This window comes from Haplochromis burtoni, unplaced genomic scaffold (genome assembly GCF_018398535.1).
Source record: "Haplochromis burtoni strain Fernald_Lab_line unplaced genomic scaffold, NCSU_Asbu1 Contig_487, whole genome shotgun sequence".
Classification (NCBI taxonomy): Eukaryota; Metazoa; Chordata; class Actinopteri; order Cichliformes; family Cichlidae; genus Haplochromis; species Haplochromis burtoni.
The window spans coordinates 410,004-425,810 of record NW_024582848.1 but is presented as its reverse complement, the minus strand read 5'-3'; the positions used below and the strand labels follow the sequence as shown (position 1 = coordinate 425,810).

The 15,807-nt window shown below is 38.6% G+C and overlaps 2 protein-coding genes across 4 annotated transcripts; both read left to right on the top strand.

Annotated features, from left to right (window-relative positions):
- The first annotated feature begins 1,157 nt into the window (after positions 1 to 1,157).
- LOC102309423 (formin-like protein 2) lies at positions 1,158 to 8,495 on the top strand. Of its 2 annotated transcripts, none has more exons than XM_005953119.2 (3): positions 1,158 to 1,747; positions 4,558 to 4,662; positions 5,266 to 8,495. In XM_005953119.2, the coding sequence occupies exon 3, from the start codon at positions 5,272 to 5,274 to the stop codon at positions 6,175 to 6,177; it is 906 nt and encodes a 301-aa protein (XP_005953181.1). In that variant the 5' UTR covers positions 1,158 to 1,747; positions 4,558 to 4,662; positions 5,266 to 5,271; the 3' UTR covers positions 6,178 to 8,495. The 2 variants fall into 2 exon arrangements, with proteins under 2 accessions (XP_005953181.1, XP_042069784.1); XM_042213850.1 differs by lacking the exon at positions 1,158 to 1,747 and adding an exon at positions 1,756 to 2,256.
- Positions 8,496 to 8,620: 125 nt separating this feature from the next.
- On the top strand, positions 8,621 to 14,517 carry LOC102297996. Of its 2 annotated transcripts, none has more exons than XM_005946733.3 (3): positions 8,621 to 9,201; positions 12,012 to 12,116; positions 12,720 to 14,517. In XM_005946733.3, the coding sequence occupies exon 3, from the start codon at positions 12,726 to 12,728 to the stop codon at positions 13,638 to 13,640; it is 915 nt and encodes a 304-aa protein (XP_005946795.1). In that variant the 5' UTR covers positions 8,621 to 9,201; positions 12,012 to 12,116; positions 12,720 to 12,725; the 3' UTR covers positions 13,641 to 14,517. The 2 variants fall into 2 exon arrangements, with proteins under 2 accessions (XP_005946795.1, XP_042069783.1); XM_042213849.1 differs by lacking the exon at positions 8,621 to 9,201 and adding an exon at positions 9,210 to 9,710.
- Positions 14,518 to 15,807: the final 1,290 nt, after the last annotated feature.

Below are 15,807 nucleotides of genomic sequence, written 5' to 3'. Positions count from 1 at the left end.
CAACCTAAACCAAACATAAGGGCAAGATAACAAAACCTAAACCAGACATAATCATCATCAACATCATCATCAGATAACTAAAGAATCAGAATATAATTGTAATCAAAACAGTATCACCAGAGAATAACTAATCCATAATGCAAAATAAACCAAAACATAAGAAACTCAAAATACTGGGTCGACCCGACCCAGGACCGTGACAACTTGTGCATAGGATTTTAAAATTGACATTTATATTTGCATTTAAAGTTATGAAATATGATCATTAAACATGTTTGTGGTTGTTACAGTAAAAATATAACTTTTTCTACTCTGAGTTTATGTTTTTTGTCTGATTTTAGATCAATTGTGTTAATACAGTTTGTCAAAATGAAAACATAACTGTAAATTCAGACACGTGAGGTTGTGCTGAAAAGGATGATACCAAACAAGGTAAAATGTGGAGGAAACATCAAAAGTAGTTAAAAATGGCCAATTATACCCTGGACCCCAGAGGGTTAAACGTTTTTTAAAGTAACGCAATAGTTACTTTTCAAGTAATTAATTACTTTTAGAATATCAGTTACTAACTCAGTTACTTTCTTGAAGAAGTAACTAGTAACTATAATCAATTACTTTTTCAAAGTAACTTGCCCAACACTGCTGAAAAATCACTAAAAACGAGTCAAATATTAAACACATCAAAACGCAGCAGTTCAGTCATATTCAAATTACAACTAATGGCCATAGGAAACTTTTATTAGCTGAGGAAAAAAGGAAATAAAATATTCAGGGTGTATTTTAAGCTTTTCAAAGTTTCAGTTTTAGTTCAGATTTTTCTTTTTTTTTGTTAGAATGTGTTGTTAGTCAAAACTTCGAGACAATTTAAACTTCTGTAATATTGCCAAAGCACCATTCTGATGAAAACACAACATTTGACTCCCAGCTTCTAGTTTCCAGCCCCGTGTTATTTACAGTAGTAACATCTCTCACGTGAACGCGTTAGATGCTGAACACAAGTTTACGCATGTAGGTTTTTACAGGATAAATAGGTTTAATACAGTCAAGTCTGTAGCTGTACACTGACAAACACAGATACCACAGATGTTTCAGAGACATCACTTTAAAACCGAGAATGAAAATGACTTTCATTTTACTACTGTGTATATCAGCCTAACATCATAAAACATGATGAGTGATGCAGTAATGCACTTTGGTATTTTGGATATCTGAAGTATGTTAGCGTCATACTAGATCTTTTTCTGTTCCTTTCTTTATGGAGCACCTTTTTGATCTCCTTTCAACTAAATATGGCCCCATCCAAATTCAAAAAACCAACAAGGTGGCTGCTAATACAGTGTCTAAAACCACTAGATGATGATCTGTCTTTTATATACAGTTTGTGGCAGCTGTTCCCAAACTTAACAGCTTGCACACATAAAATTCATCCTCCCAGCAGAGATTATTTAAATACAGATGATTCAACCTCATAGTCAGTGCAAAACCTATTTACTGCATACTCCTTTGGTAAGTTGTGTTTATTTGCAGTAGTGCTGTTGCTCACGTTACCTGTGAATGCTGAACACAAGGTTACGCATGTTGGTTTTTACAGGATAAACAGGTTTATTACAGTCAAGTGTGTTGCTGTAGACAGACATAACACAGATGCCACAGATGTTTGAGACATCACTTTAAAACCTGCAAAAATGAAATTGAGCTTCATTTTCCTCAACACCTGAGCAGAAAGGCTGATGACACACACTGACCGGTAAAGAACCAAACTCAATCTTTAATCTTCTGCATGGTATTAATCTTCTCCTGTATGTCATTAGATTTTATATTGTATTTATTTTTGTTAAAGAAGCTAAATCCTGCCCTTCAGTAACTTTAATTTTGTCCATTTTTAATCAGTTTTGGCCTGCCAGGTTCTAGCCAGGTGTACTGAGGCAGTGCACTAGGCAGACTGAGAGATGAGACTATAATGGGCAAAGAGAAACGCGTGTATGCATTTGCCTTGATACAATTTTTGTTTTCAGGAAACATATTTTTTTCTTTATTTTTTTTCTGTTTTAATTCACCCAGCAGCAAAAAGCAGAGTTTTGCAGAGATCAGAGGCTGTAGAGATTCACTGTTTGTTGACTGTTTCAGGGAATTACACGGGAAAGACTGTGAGAGGAAAAAGCTGCGTGAGACACATTTTGCATTAAATCGGAGCATTTCAATAAAGCATGCATGCCTGGACCTCGATGAGAATCTCATTTCCCAGTGAAACTGAAGGTGACACCCCTGTTTTAAACTATCTGACTGTGGATACAGCTTTACAGTCCCAATTCTAGCTGTTATTTTCTAAAACTTGCCATTAAATTCTTCACATTTTTATTTACTGTGTCATCTTCCTCCACAGATTTGAAGCTTTAATGCTTCAATAATCGCTAATGTATTCCTTTTACTCTTACACCAGTCTTGGCCCTGACAAGGCAAATAGCATAATCGAGTAGCTGTCATTAAAAAAATAAAATAAAATCAGTCTTGTAATTTAAAACTCTTCATCATGTCCTGCCATGAATGCCTTCTTAATGCTTGCATTTTTTAAAGAAACGGGTAGAGTTTCTACACTGTTAAAGGACTGATTCAGTTCTTCCATCTATATCCAAAAGGCCCGTCCTAATCCCACTTAAACAATCAGAGACAGAAACAAATCGAGAAGGTGACTTCTGAAGTTTGTCTTTTTACCACCAAATTCTCTCTTTATGTCTACTCATGAAGTGGGGAAATTGGATCACGTATTGACAGTATGAGGCCAGCAAACTTTTCACAACATAGTTTCACTTTTCATTTGAACTAAGCCTTGAAGTCTTTTTTTGAATGCAGGATGGAAATTTCTCTCTAGCTCTAGATGTGCTGTTTGAATTCTAAAGACAAAAAGCAGTTGTGCTGGTCAATTATGAAAGGATGTGCAAGTAAACATTTCGTACTTCTGTAATCTGCTGAAATGAAAGCAAAAAATATAATTTATGACTGAAACTGCACCCAATTTTCCTGTGACATCTCACGCTGTTGTTGTGGGAATAAGATGTCTTACACTGTGGTTTATTGTTTTAGCTTTTTTCAAAATTTGGGGTCTGGTCTGGGTCTGTTTTTAATCTAAACAAAACCGTTTTATCCCCAGTATGAAAAATAAGCTGTTGACAGGAGGCTGTTGTGGTTTTCATGCTAAAAAAAAAACGCCTTATCTTAAAGGCAGTCCTCACAGACAGACCGAAGAGCCGATTCTGGTGAAGACTACTTAAATGATGTGTCTGAGATCAAAGCTTGTGATGCTGATTGTTCATAAGATGGGGAAAATCCCATCAGTTGTTGAATTCAATTTGCTCCAAAGAATGACAAAAAAATATATAAGCTGACTTTGCTGAAGCAACCGCAGGAAGGTAAAAATCTCTTTAAAGAGAGATCTGAGAACAAAAAAACATTCAACACACATTGCCAGACAAGAACTTTAAAAAGTATTCGAAAGGCAGTCGAGTATTTGCAGAAAGTTTGTGCAAATGCAGCACACAGAAGCGCTTAAAGAACAAAAAGTGAACTTTCAATGGCTAATATGAAAACACCCGAGTTGCACAAAGTACAAAGGGCTAAAACAAAGCAGGTAAAAAAGCAAACTGATGAACTGAGAGCCGACAAGGAAAGAGTTAAGACTGTATACAGCATTGCATACAATCATAAAGAACAGTGACGAAGGAAGCAAAAACATTGGAGGCGTACAAACGAAGTTGTTATCAAAAAACAAGGACAGATGATTACACTGATGAGCAGGAAAAACCGCGAGAACAAATACAAGAAAACATGTGAAACAAAATATGAAGACACCCAAAAGAGAATTAATACGATGCCAGGAATGCCTCCAAAACCAGACTCAGGGTTGAGCTTTGAATACCTTGGATAACTTACCAGTTCCTCATAATAATTAAAGCGAGAATATAGGGTGGAGTGACAACTGTTGGTTTTAAAGGAAAAGAGAAAGAGAATGCTTGAATGGTAAATGGACTGATTCTTATATAGCGCTTTTCTACTCTCCCAGAGTGCTCAAAGCACTCTATACAACATGCCTCATTCACCCATTCAAGCACTTCTAAACACAAGTGCAAACTAACCACACGATGAACGCATCGGAGGGCAATTTGGGGTTAGTATCTTGCCCAAGGATACTTGACATGTAGACTGGGAAGACAAAGATCGAACCACCGACCTTCCGATCAGTAGCTGATCTGCTCTACCACCTGAGCCAAAACCACGCCATAACTTGAAACTTTGTGTACACTTTGTCCTGAAGAACTAATTTTTTTCAAAGAATACAGGCGGGCTCGAAATGTGATTTTGGCCCACAAGTCCAGCGGATGAGTGGCATCTCCACATAGATGTGGCCTATATCACACATATAAAATAAATAAATGAAAGACTGCTGTGGTTGAAAATGGAAAAAAAGTATTTCCATCTCTGACCAACTCTGACCTTTGCCTTTGCTCATGAGCTCTGGGCGGTTAGGAAATAAATAACTTTTATCCTCTTATGATCCACCAGGTTTCTGGGCTTGGACTTCTACAGAGGGATCTAAAAACAGCAGACTAGAAGGAGTGCAGAAGTGCACAAGGAGACAACCTTGAAGATAAATCAAATTTTAAAAAGGTAGGATTTTTTGTTTGTATAGGCAGTTTCCCACTTCATGACCACACATTGTATTTTTCGAAGAAATTTGGGGGATTTCCCAGACAAAAGTGGAAAACGTCACATATCCTTCCAGTTACTTTGCATATAAGCGGTCACATTCAGTCTGAACACACCTTCACACGTCCAACTGAAAGATTTCTGACTTTAAGGAGGTGCACAAGGAGACAACTTTGAAGAGAAATCAAATCTTTTTTTTTTAAAAAAAGGTTTTTATTTGTATTGGTAGTTCCCATTTTGTATTCATACATTGTATTTTTCCAAGAAGGTGAAAGGGGAAAGGGTTGCAGTGGCAAAATCAAAACATATCCTTCCAGTCACTTTCAGTCTGAACACACCGTAATACGTCTGACTGGAAGGTTTATGGCGTTAATTGGCTTAACATAGGCACATCCCAGCTTATCATGAGTGCTGAAATGAGATTTTAACCCTTTTTGTTGTGTGCACATACAAACTTTATCCTTTTGGAAAATTTCAGGTTCAGCTCAGTTTAGTTCAGTCTGTTTGAGTTTACTTCACCGTAGCACCACTACAATAACGTTAACTGTTTTACTTTCTGTGCAGCTGATCATGGACTACGCTGAACGTATCTTGTCGCTTACCACAACCATCAAAAAGATGGCTGACACTATGAAGTCCAATAAGGAGCGCTGCAGAAGGATTGCAGAAAGAGTCCAAGCCGTGGAAAGGCTGGTTATAAACATCACACAGAGTGATCCAAGCCAAATATCTGATACTGTTGATGGAGCTCTGAGGGAACTCTACGTCATCTTGAATTCTGCCAAGGATCTGATAGCAAAATTCTCACAAACCAAGTCTGTTAAGACCTTCTTCAAGGCTGGAAACATTGAAGAAAAGTTCAGCGAGGTGAACCAAAGGCTCACAGAGAACTTCCAGGTCCTTTCTGGTGCTCTGCAGATTGAGCACACCACCATGCTGCAAAAGGTGTATGAAGCTGTTTCAAAACAAAGTACTGAGGAAGAGGTTTGCAGTATGATGGCTAATACTAGTCTCACACCCCCTATGTTTCCCCCTGCCCCGGTGTCAAGTCCTACAGTTCCTATGCTTCCCTTTGCCCCGATGTCAAGTCCTACAGCTTCTGTGCTTCCGCCTCTTCCACTGCCCAGTCCTATAGGTTTTATACTTCCACCTGCTCCATTGTCCAGTCCTACAGCTTCTATGAGTCAGCCTGCTCCATTGTCAGGGTCTCTATATCCTCAGCTTCCTCCCACACCAGTGTCTAGCCCTACAAATCTTATACTTCCCTCTATGCCAGTGTCTGCACCTTTTGCAGCCCAGCCTCTCTACAATACTACAACATCTCACTTTATCGTTAACAACAACATAGCCTCCACCCCTGTCATTCAAGCCATTTCCCAGGGGTCAGTCACTGACAACGCGAACACCATGCCTGTCTTCAGAACTGTTCGCTCAAAACCCACCAGCTCATGTGGTCAAGAAGCTATGTTAAACTAAAAAAAAACCCACAAAGGCTTTCCTAAGGAAGTTTGTTTAACTTGTTTACAGTTAAGAATGAAACTAAACATAAGACTGCAGTCAAGGTCAATTTGGGACCATCTTGCAATGGGTTCACATCAACCACATCATGAGCGAAGCCTTCTTTTCGATGTCAGCTACACAGTTATGCTGAGTTTTGTGACTATTTGGTCATTTTAATCTTTAAAGCGGACCCATTATCACTCATTTGTATTTGTCTGTGTTTCTCCTGATTGGCTGCCATTGTGAACAACGTTGGTGCAGCTGGTGGCTGGGACTTCTGCCGGACATGACCTTATTAGGGTTATACCCTCTCACTGGTGTCACATGCAGCAAAGAATAGAAAAAACACCATGTGAAGCATCATGAAGGCTGAGCTTTGTGCTCACAGAGATTACTTGTACTTACCCAGATCATCATTTGAAACTTTGGTTTAAAAGTTTAAAATGAGCATCCACCATCGAAACGCGACATATAAGTGGTCACATCTGACTGCAAAAAAACAAATATACAAGCAGCTAAACTGCAAATATTGATGCTCTAAGTGACAGCATGGTGTGTCTTTACATCTTTTATATACAGTCTGTGGTTACGACTTAATAAGGCAATTTTATGATTTAAAAAAATCCAGAAAGGCTAGCAGCTAATAGATAATAATAAAAAGAGTTGTGAGTACTTTGTTTTGGGAAAATATCTTCTTAGATTGGGGGGAATCACTTCTGTAATCCCTCCTGAAACGTCTTCAGCCTGTAGCATAGTTATGCTTGGTGACTGGGAAATAGTGAATGTAACTTCAGTCTTGGAAAATTGTTTCGTGTAAGAAACTAGTGCAAGTAGCTTCTGTTGCTTTCTGTTGGATTTCTTTTCAGTTTGATATATTTTGCTTTATTATTCTTAAGTAATTTACAACTTGTTTTGCTGGTGAACCTATAATAAATCATTTGTACGTTCATCCAATCAAATTCAAGCTGTCTGAGCGTTTTATCTGAAGACTTTATGGATTCAGCTGGCCATCCTCTCACCTCTCACTTCTGCTGCCAAAATAACAGCAACATTCCAGTTTGCTAAAACACTAACGCTGAGGCTTCAGAATGAATCAAACCTATATTCAATCATTCATTCAAGTTTATAGCGACAGAAAGTTTTGCAATAAATAAAAATACTGTCTAAATATGTTAAGCACTCTGTTCTACATGGAGTGATTTTACAGTTATCTTTAAGTCCATCTCTTAGAAGCTAAATGTAATCTTTTACTCCATTCAGTGTACCTGCATGATGGTTATGCACACCACTTACAGCTGTGAGATTTTCATTGCAATGTTTTGCAAACATCACAGGTATTACTCCTTTAGAAAAATCACTGCATGGCGGATAACACATATTTTGGTGACCATTTTCCTGAAACATTTGGTACTCACTGTGTTTAACAGACACATCTTGGCCAAGTAGAATGTGGCTTGTTGGTATTTCAGTGTATTTTTGCTCAGACCTGGCTGGCTGTCAAAAAGTTAATGAGATATTCTGATCAGTGTTAAACACAATTTACTATCAGCAAAATCACATACAAATAACTCACACCATTATGGAATTATGGTTCTGTGTTCAACCATCAATATCCCTACTTTCAAATCATGCAGCTTGATGGTTTGAGTTATCTTCTCACATTCACACTGTCACCCACTAATCTACCAAAGTTGAAGTTGGATCATGCGCACACACAATATTCAGACATGTGAAAAACTTGGATGTGAGGTGGGACTCTGGAAAAGCAAAGTCAGCCGTGGCTCGTATTTAAGTTTGAGGCAGGGATGACCTGATGCTCCAGCTCACTTTCAAGTGTCGCCTTGTTAAGGATGGACTGACAGAACTCTGGCATGTTGACTTTGCAGGCCTTTGTCAGCACGAGGTTCAACTCTGGAAAGTAACAAACACATAAAAGTGTATTTTTTTTGTGAGTGTGTGTGTACCCCTGCCGTCTGTCCATGCTGTTTATTTGTGCCCTTGGTCTCTCCCCATTCTTTTCATTGTATAGTTTTTTTTTTAGTGGGTTTGTCATTCCTTTTGTTTATAAGGATCATTTGTGATTAAGATTCATTTTGTTTGTAATATAGGTTGTATTGTTTCTATTTATCCTGCTGTCATTTGTTATGTCCTCCACCACTCTCTGTTTGTCTTTTGCCTTCCAAGTCCTGCTTCTTAGGTTATGTTTGGCTACGGCCTCTGTGTGTCTCGTCTATATAGTATTTAGTTAATCTCCTTTTATATTCCTATTCTGTTCCTCCAGTCTTGTCATTGAATGTGTGTGTGTGTGTGTGTGTGTGTGTGTGTGTGTGTGTGTGTGTGTGTCTTGACCTGGTTCATTGTTCCTCATTTTGAAGTCTCCCTGTTCTACTACTGTGTATATCAGCCTAACATCATAAAACATGATGAGTGATGCAGTAATGCACTTTGGTATTTTGGATATCTGAAGTATGTTAGCGTCATACTAGATCTTTTTCTGTTCCTTTCTTTATGGAGCACCTTTTTGATCTCCTTTCAACTAAATATGGCCCCATCCAAATTCAAAAAACCAACAAGGTGGCTGCTAATACAGTGTCTAAAACCACTAGATGATGATCTGTCTTTTATATACAGTTTGTGGCAGCTGTTCCCAAACTTAACAGCTTGCACACATAAAATTCATCCTCCCAGCAGAGATTATTTAAATACAGATGATTCAACCTCATAGTCAGTGCAAAACCTATTTACTGCATACTCCTTTGGTAAGTTGTGTTTATTTGCAGTAGTGCTGTTGCTCACGTTACCTGTGAATGCTGAACACAAGGTTACGCATGTTGGTTTTTACAGGATAAACAGGTTTATTACAGTCAAGTGTGTTGCTGTAGACAGACATAACACAGATGCCACAGATGTTTGAGACATCACTTTAAAACCTGCAAAAATGAAATTGAGCTTCATTTTCCTCAACACCTGAGCAGAAAGGCTGATGACACACACTGACCGGTAAAGAACCAAACTCAATCTTTAATCTTCTGCATGGTATTAATCTTCTCCTGTATGTCATTAGATTTTATATTGTATTTATTTTTGTTAAAGAAGCTAAATCCTGCCCTTCAGTAACTTTAATTTTGTCCATTTTTAATCAGTTTTGGCCTGCCAGGTTCTAGCCAGGTGTACTGAGGCAGTGCACTAGGCAGACTGAGAGATGAGACTATAATGGGCAAAGAGAAACGCGTGTATGCATTTGCCTTGATACAATTTTTGTTTTCAGGAAACATATTTTTTTCTTTATTTTTTTTCTGTTTTAATTCACCCAGCAGCAAAAAGCAGAGTTTTGCAGAGATCAGAGGCTGTAGAGATTCACTGTTTGTTGACTGTTTCAGGGAATTACACGGGAAAGACTGTGAGAGGAAAAAGCTGCGTGAGACACATTTTGCATTAAATCGGAGCATTTCAATAAAGCATGCATGCCTGGACCTCGATGAGAATCTCATTTCCCAGTGAAACTGAAGGTGACACCCCTGTTTTAAACTATCTGACTGTGGATACAGCTTTACAGTCCCAATTCTAGCTGTTATTTTCTAAAACTTGCCATTAAATTCTTCACATTTTTATTTACTGTGTCATCTTCCTCCACAGATTTGAAGCTTTAATGCTTCAATAATCGCTAATGTATTCCTTTTACTCTTACACCAGTCTTGGCCCTGACAAGGCAAATAGCATAATCGAGTAGCTGTCATTAAAAAAATAAAATAAAATCAGTCTTGTAATTTAAAACTCTTCATCATGTCCTGCCATGAATGCCTTCTTAATGCTTGCATTTTTTAAAGAAACGGGTAGAGTTTCTACACTGTTAAAGGACTGATTCAGTTCTTCCATCTATATCCAAAAGGCCCGTCCTAATCCCACTTAAACAATCAGAGACAGAAACAAATCGAGAAGGTGACTTCTGAAGTTTGTCTTTTTACCACCAAATTCTCTCTTTATGTCTACTCATGAAGTGGGGAAATTGGATCACGTATTGACAGTATGAGGCCAGCAAACTTTTCACAACATAGTTTCACTTTTCATTTGAACTAAGCCTTGAAGTCTTTTTTTGAATGCAGGATGGAAATTTCTCTCTAGCTCTAGATGTGCTGTTTGAATTCTAAAGACAAAAAGCAGTTGTGCTGGTCAATTATGAAAGGATGTGCAAGTAAACATTTCGTACTTCTGTAATCTGCTGAAATGAAAGCAAAAAATATAATTTATGACTGAAACTGCACCCAATTTTCCTGTGACATCTCACGCTGTTGTTGTGGGAATAAGATGTCTTACACTGTGGTTTATTGTTTTAGCTTTTTTCAAAATTTGGGGTCTGGTCTGGGTCTGTTTTTAATCTAAACAAAACCGTTTTATCCCCAGTATGAAAAATAAGCTGTTGACAGGAGGCTGTTGTGGTTTTCATGCTAAAAAAAAAACGCCTTATCTTAAAGGCAGTCCTCACAGACAGACCGAAGAGCCGATTCTGGTGAAGACTACTTAAATGATGTGTCTGAGATCAAAGCTTGTGATGCTGATTGTTCATAAGATGGGGAAAATCCCATCAGTTGTTGAATTCAATTTGCTCCAAAGAATGACAAAAAAATATATAAGCTGACTTTGCTGAAGCAACCGCAGGAAGGTAAAAATCTCTTTAAAGAGAGATCTGAGAACAAAAAAACATTCAACACACATTGCCAGACAAGAACTTTAAAAAGTATTCGAAAGGCAGTCGAGTATTTGCAGAAAGTTTGTGCAAATGCAGCACACAGAAGCGCTTAAAGAACAAAAAGTGAACTTTCAATGGCTAATATGAAAACACCCGAGTTGCACAAAGTACAAAGGGCTAAAACAAAGCAGGTAAAAAAGCAAACTGATGAACTGAGAGCCGACAAGGAAAGAGTTAAGACTGTATACAGCATTGCATACAATCATAAAGAACAGTGACGAAGGAAGCAAAAACATTGGAGGCGTACAAACGAAGTTGTTATCAAAAAACAAGGACAGATGATTACACTGATGAGCAGGAAAAACCGCGAGAACAAATACAAGAAAACATGTGAAACAAAATATGAAGACACCCAAAAGAGAATTAATACGATGCCAGGAATGCCTCCAAAACCAGACTCAGGGTTGAGCTTTGAATACCTTGGATAACTTACCAGTTCCTCATAATAATTAAAGCGAGAATATAGGGTGGAGTGACAACTGTTGGTTTTAAAGGAAAAGAGAAAGAGAATGCTTGAATGGTAAATGGACTGATTCTTATATAGCGCTTTTCTACTCTCCCAGAGTGCTCAAAGCACTCTATACAACATGCCTCATTCACCCATTCAAGCACTTCTAAACACAAGTGCAAACTAACCACACGATGAACGCATCGGAGGGCAATTTGGGGTTAGTATCTTGCCCAAGGATACTTGACATGTAGACTGGGAAGACAAAGATCGAACCACCGACCTTCCGATCAGTAGCTGATCTGCTCTACCACCTGAGCCAAAACCACGCCATAACTTGAAACTTTGTGTACACTTTGTCCTGAAGAACTAATTTTTTTCAAAGAATACAGGCGGGCTCGAAATGTGATTTTGGCCCACAAGTCCAGCGGATGAGTGGCATCTCCACATAGATGTGGCCTATATCACACATATAAAATAAATAAATGAAAGACTGCTGTGGTTGAAAATGGAAAAAAAGTATTTCCATCTCTGACCAACTCTGACCTTTGCCTTTGCTCATGAGCTCTGGGCGGTTAGGAAATAAATAACTTTTATCCTCTTATGATCCACCAGGTTTCTGGGCTTGGACTTCTACAGAGGGATCTAAAAACAGCAGACTAGAAGGAGTGCAGAAGTGCACAAGGAGACAACCTTGAAGATAAATCAAATTTTAAAAAGGTAGGATTTTTTGTTTGTATAGGCAGTTTCCCACTTCATGACCACACATTGTATTTTTCGAAGAAATTTGGGGGATTTCCCAGACAAAAGTGGAAAACGTCACATATCCTTCCAGTTACTTTGCATATAAGCGGTCACATTCAGTCTGAACACACCTTCACACGTCCAACTGAAAGATTTCTGACTTTAAGGAGGTGCACAAGGAGACAACTTTGAAGAGAAATCAAATCTTTTTTTTTTAAAAAAAGGTTTTTATTTGTATTGGTAGTTCCCATTTTGTATTCATACATTGTATTTTTCCAAGAAGGTGAAAGGGGAAAGGGTTGCAGTGGCAAAATCAAAACATATCCTTCCAGTCACTTTCAGTCTGAACACACCGTAATACGTCTGACTGGAAGGTTTATGGCGTTAATTGGCTTAACATAGGCACATCCCAGCTTATCATGAGTGCTGAAATGAGATTTTAACCCTTTTTGTTGTGTGCACATACAAACTTTATCCTTTTGGAAAATTTCAGGTTCAGCTCAGTTTAGTTCAGTCTGTTTGAGTTTACTTCACCGTAGCACCACTACAATAACGTTAACTGTTTTACTTTCTGTGCAGCTGATCATGGACTACGCTGAACGTATCTTGTCGCTTACCACAACCATCAAAAAGATGGTTGACACTATGAAGTCCAATAAGGAGTGCTGCAGTCGGATTGCAGACAGAGTCCAAGCTGTTGAAGGGCTGGTTTTAAACATCAGACAGAGTGATCCAAGCCAAATCTCTGATACTGTTGATGGAGCTCTGAGGGAACTCTACGTCATCTTGAATTCTGCCAAGGATCTGATGGCAAAATTCTCTCAAACTAAGTCTGTTAAGGGTTTCTTTAAGTCTGGCAGCATTGAGGAAAAGTTCAGCGAGGTGAACCAAAGGCTCACAGAGAACTTCCAGGTCCTTTCTGGTGCTCTGCAGATTGAGCACACCACCATGCTGCAAAAGGTGTATAAAGCTGTTTCGAGACAAAATACTGAGGAAGAGGTTTGCAGTATGATGGCTAATACTGGTCTCACAACCCCTATGTTTCCCCCTGCCCCGGTGTCAAGTCCTACAGTTCCTATGCTTCCCTTTGCCCCGATGTCAAGTCCTACAGTTCCTATGCCTCAGCCTGCACAAATGTCAAGTTCTTCAGTTCCTATGTTTCAGCCTGCTCCAGTGTCACACCCCCAACATCCTCAGCTTCCTCCTACACCTATTTCTAGCCCTACAGGTCCTATATTTACATCCATACCAATGTCTAACCCTACAGCTGCCATGCCGGTCACTTACGTTATGTCCCCTACACCTTATGTGACACAGCCTGTCTACAATACTACAACATCCCGCTTTATCGTCACCAACAACATAGCCTCCAGACCTGTCATGCAAGCCATTTCTCAGGGGTCAGTCACTGGCATCAGAACTCTTGCTCCAATCACTCTTCCAGCCCAAACCATGCCCATTGTGTCAGCTTATGTGGTCAAGAATGCTTTTTTACGTTAAAACAAGACAAACGTTTTGCTAATGGAATTTGCTTACATTGAATACAGTTAAGATACTGCTTTCAAGAGTGCAGTCAGGCTCAACATCTTGCTCATCTTCACATCAACCACATGTTTCCTGGTTGGCTGCCCTTGTGAACACAAAGTTTGTGTAGCTGGCAGCCGGGGCTTCTGTGCCTGACATGAACATATTATGTTTTTTATATTATGGTTATTCTCTCTCACTGGTATCCTACGCAGCAAAGAATAGAAAAAAAAACTGTGTGAAACTGAGTGTTTAATTGAGCTTTGTACTTACAGGGATTACTTGTACATACCCAGATCAACATTTGAAAGTTTGGACATGTTTGAAATGAACATCCACCATTGGTACAGGATATATAACAGAAAACCTGCACGCTCTTTGGACACAGCTTGTTAATTAAGCTAGCTAGCATGAGGTGATTATTGTGCCCTCCACCCTCTCATTCACTGGATCATCCAGTGGTCACATCTGACTGCAAAAAACAAATATACAAGCAGCCCAAATACAATCACTGAGGCTCTAGCTGACATCATGGTGTCCACATCCTTCGTTTATATACAGTCTATGGTTACAACTTAATCCGATTATTTTATATGGCCTTGTGTATTTTTATGATGTATTTTGAGATATTCAGGAAGACTAGTAGCAACTACATAATAAACAAAGATTACTGACTTTTTGGGGAAAATATCTTCTTGGATTTTGGAAAAAAAAAATCACTTCTGTAGTCTCTCCTGGAAGGTCTTCAGCGTGTAGCATAGTTATGCTTGGTGACTGGGTTTCACCAACTGGTGACATCCTACCCTCTTTGTTTGAAATTTTTCACTATTGACTCAGTCACTGCCATTGACGACGTCAATGGCAGTGACTGAGTCAATGGGTTTAACTCATTCACTGCCAATGGCTGGCAGTGAATGAGTTAACAATAGTTTCTTTTTGATAATAATGTTTGTTACATTTGTAGTGTTTGTTTTTCTGTTGCATTTATTCTGGTGGCTCCATAGGATAGTTTGCTGGTTTGCCAGACAAGCAAAGGACTCGTTATTAAAGCCTGGGAGGTTTATAAACCCCGTTGTCACATGTGGCATCTGCTGCCAAAAATCTGCCAAACCAAATATGTGGAGCTACCCGCTGTAAATAAGTGAGTGGATGGAAGTAGCTTCTCTTCTTTTCTGATGCATTTGTTTTGCCATTAGATATATTTTGCTTTATTATTTTTATGTAGTTTACAACTTGTTTTGCTGGCGAGTCTATAATAAATCAAGAAATCTCCATGTCTGCCTGTTCTTTTTTTATCGTTCTCAAAAGCTTCAAGCTGTCTGTTTTATCTGAACACTTCAGCTGAACATCCTCTCACCTCTCATCCAATTATGGTCACTTCTGAAAATAACAGCAACATAACAGTGGTTAATTTATTCAATTTTAGGGTGACAGAAAGACAGCAGCAGAAATACAGAGTAAGAAGCAGAGAATGGAGGCTACAGAAAACAGCTACAGCTCAAAAGGCTGTTTCTTTATGTGCAGCCAGTTTCATGGTAGAAGAATGAAATTAATGACAGAGGTAACGACATGACCAAACCAGTTTTTTAAAATGAAACTTCCTGCACAGTAAGTCGACCTGTTTTATTGAAATCCCTCACCTGCAGTAGCGAGTTACAGGTTGTTGTGAACTGGATGCTAGAATACATTATTTCTGCTTCAACATTTGTTATTACAGTTAATACTCTTTTTGATTATCTGTTGAGAACTTTACGTGAACCAAACTGTCAGTGAAATGCCTGATGTGTCTGGTGTAATATATCCTGAATAATGAAGAAAACTATGGATGTTTTTGTCTTTACACCACATTTGACTCTGACAAGACAGACGGCATAATTATGCATATACTTGTCATTTTCATAAATCAATCTTGTCATTTAAAACTCTTTGACATTTCCCAACATGAATGCTTCCTGTATGCTTGCATTTATGAGAAATGGGTGGCATTTCTAGGCTCGAAGGTAAATATCATTTCCGTGAAGGCATTCTTTTCGGAAAACAAACTCACTGTAAAGAGTTTAAAAGGTACAAATGTGCATGCAGCACTGTGACTTATCCTGCTTAGTTTTATACTAGTTCAACATTTAAATGTTCCAAGTTTATC